This window comes from Bombus pyrosoma, linkage group LG18 (genome assembly GCF_014825855.1).
Source record: "Bombus pyrosoma isolate SC7728 linkage group LG18, ASM1482585v1, whole genome shotgun sequence".
Classification (NCBI taxonomy): domain Eukaryota; kingdom Metazoa; phylum Arthropoda; class Insecta; order Hymenoptera; family Apidae; genus Bombus; species Bombus pyrosoma.
This window is the reverse complement of record NC_057787.1, coordinates 3,403,285-3,405,581: the sequence shown is the minus strand read 5'-3', so window position 1 is coordinate 3,405,581 and position 2,297 is coordinate 3,403,285. Positions and strand designations below refer to the sequence as shown.

The 2,297-nt window shown below is 52.9% G+C and overlaps 1 protein-coding gene across 1 annotated transcript; it reads left to right on the top strand.

The window, feature by feature from the left end:
- The first annotated feature begins 203 nt into the window (after positions 1–203).
- On the top strand, positions 204–1,010 carry LOC122577359. Its single transcript, XM_043748653.1, has one exon. The coding sequence runs from the start codon at positions 204–206 to the stop codon at positions 1,008–1,010; it is 807 nt and encodes a 268-aa protein (XP_043604588.1).
- The last annotated feature ends 1,287 nt before the right edge of the window (positions 1,011–2,297 follow it).

Genomic DNA, 2,297 nt, shown 5'->3' with positions numbered 1-2,297 from the left:
CGAAACGAAATCGACGACGATTATCTTGCGACTTGTCGAGCGACATTTGCCGTGAGCGTTATTTGTCACGCAATAATAAACTGGTCGTTATTGTTAAACACCTTCCAGTGTACGTTCATTATCCTTCACGATACTCATAATCACCTCAAACTGGCGACCCCGACGTGATTTGAGATAGTGATACCGTAATAGTGATTTGTGCAATGACAAACACCGGCGAAAGCGTGAACGGCACGCAACGGGCCCACCAAACGATCCACATGCCCCCGCTGCAGTCCTCGGAGGTCACGGCGTGGTTCACGCTGTTGGAGATGCAATTCGAAGACCTGGATCTCACCGACGATAAGCGGAAGTTTCTGACCCTGGCCAGGTGCCTCGATGGCCAGTACCTATCGCATATCGCGGACGTGAATAGGAGGACACCGGAGACTGGACGGTACGCGAAATTAAAGGGCGAAATCATCCGAGAGCTGGCTGATACCGCCGACTCGAGGTCACGTAAGTTGCTGATTTCCGAAGAGATGGGCGACAGGAAGCCATCCCAATTCTACCATCACCTTAGGAGACTAGCCAACCCCTCGTTGCCAGACGATTTCCTCCTCACGCTCTGGAGGGAGCGACTTCCGGACTACTTCGACAGCGCCCTGGACGCAGTGGATGATACCGACGTAGAGAAGTTGATGCGAGTGGCCGATCGGACCTACGAGAGGCACTTATTGAGAAGTCAGAAGGTTGCTGTTATCGAGAACGAAAGAACATCGGGTAAACGGCGAAGTGACACCCCAGAAGCGTCGGACGACAAGCTTTCTCGAATAGAGGCCCAAATCGAAGCATTGCGTCTCGACCGGCGCCGCTACCAACGTCCAAACACGAGAGGGCACAGATCGCACCCTGGAGAAGTTCCGCTGGACTCTGGACTTTGCTATTATCACGCGACGTTCCAAGCACGCGCGAAGAAGTGTCGTTCACCGTGCACCTGGAATCAGGGAAACGAGATCGGCCGTCCGTAAATGCGGTGAGCGACGACGGCCTAGTATCCCGCCGCATATTCGTCAGGGACAGGAGCTCGAAAATCTCCTTCCTAGTGAACACTGGTGCTGACGTATGTGTATTTCCGCGCAACAAAATACGCGGGCCCGCGAACAAAGATACGTACGAGTTGTTCGCGGCTAACGGGTCACGCATTCCGACCTACGGCACCACTCTAGTGTCCCTCGACTTGGCATTGCGTCGAGCAATGAAATGGCGTTTCATAATAGCGGACGTTGACACAGCCATCATCGGTGTGGACTTCCTCAGTCATTACGAACTGTGGGTGGACGTAAGGAATAAACGCCTCATAGACTCTACCTCGAACCGGTCGACGAGAGGATACATGGTCACAACACAGGTAGCGTCAATTAAAACAGTCATCGGAGAGTCGACGTATCACCGACTCCTGGCCGAATTTCCGGATCTAACCCGCCCACCGGCCTTTGGACAAGAGAAAACTCGGCACGGTGTGGTACATCACATCGAAACCACACCTGACCCTCCTGTCTACAGCAACCCCGCCGACTCGCACCTGACCGACTTAAACAGGTTAAGGCGGAGTTCGAAGTAATGATCGAACAAGGCGTGATGCGACCATCGAAAAGCCCATGGGCATCGTCCCTGCACGTCGTACCGAAGAAGGACGGAAACCTACGACCATGTGGCGACTACCGTGCGTTGAACGCCTGCACCGTGCCCGACAGATACTCACCACCACACACCGAGGACTTTGCGCAACATCTGCACGGTAAACGAATTTTCTCGAAATTCGACCTCGTTCGCGTTTACTATCGGATTCCGATCGCGCCAGAAGACGTAAAAAAAAACTGCGATCGCGATACCTTTCGGGCTTTTCGAAGCAGCCAATATGATGTTTGGGCTTCGGAACGCCGCCCAAGCATGCCAAAGGTTCGTCGACGAAATCACGCGTGGTCTAGATTTCGTTTATGCGTATATCGACGACTTTCTGATCACCTCTGAAACCGCAGAGCAACACCGCGAGCACTTGCGGATCTTATTCGAACGTTTAAACGCCTACGGCGTAGTTATCAACCCGGCAAAATGTGAACTTGGCGTGAACGAAATTACGTTTTTGGGTTACACCGTGAACGAGAAAGGAATAAAACCGCTAGCCGAACGTGTCAACGCCATAGTTGGGGCACCGTTGCTCCCGACCGTGAAAGACCTACGAAGGTACCTCGGTATGATCAACTTTTACCGACGCTTCATACCGGGGGCCGCGAAAATTCTTCAACTACTCAACG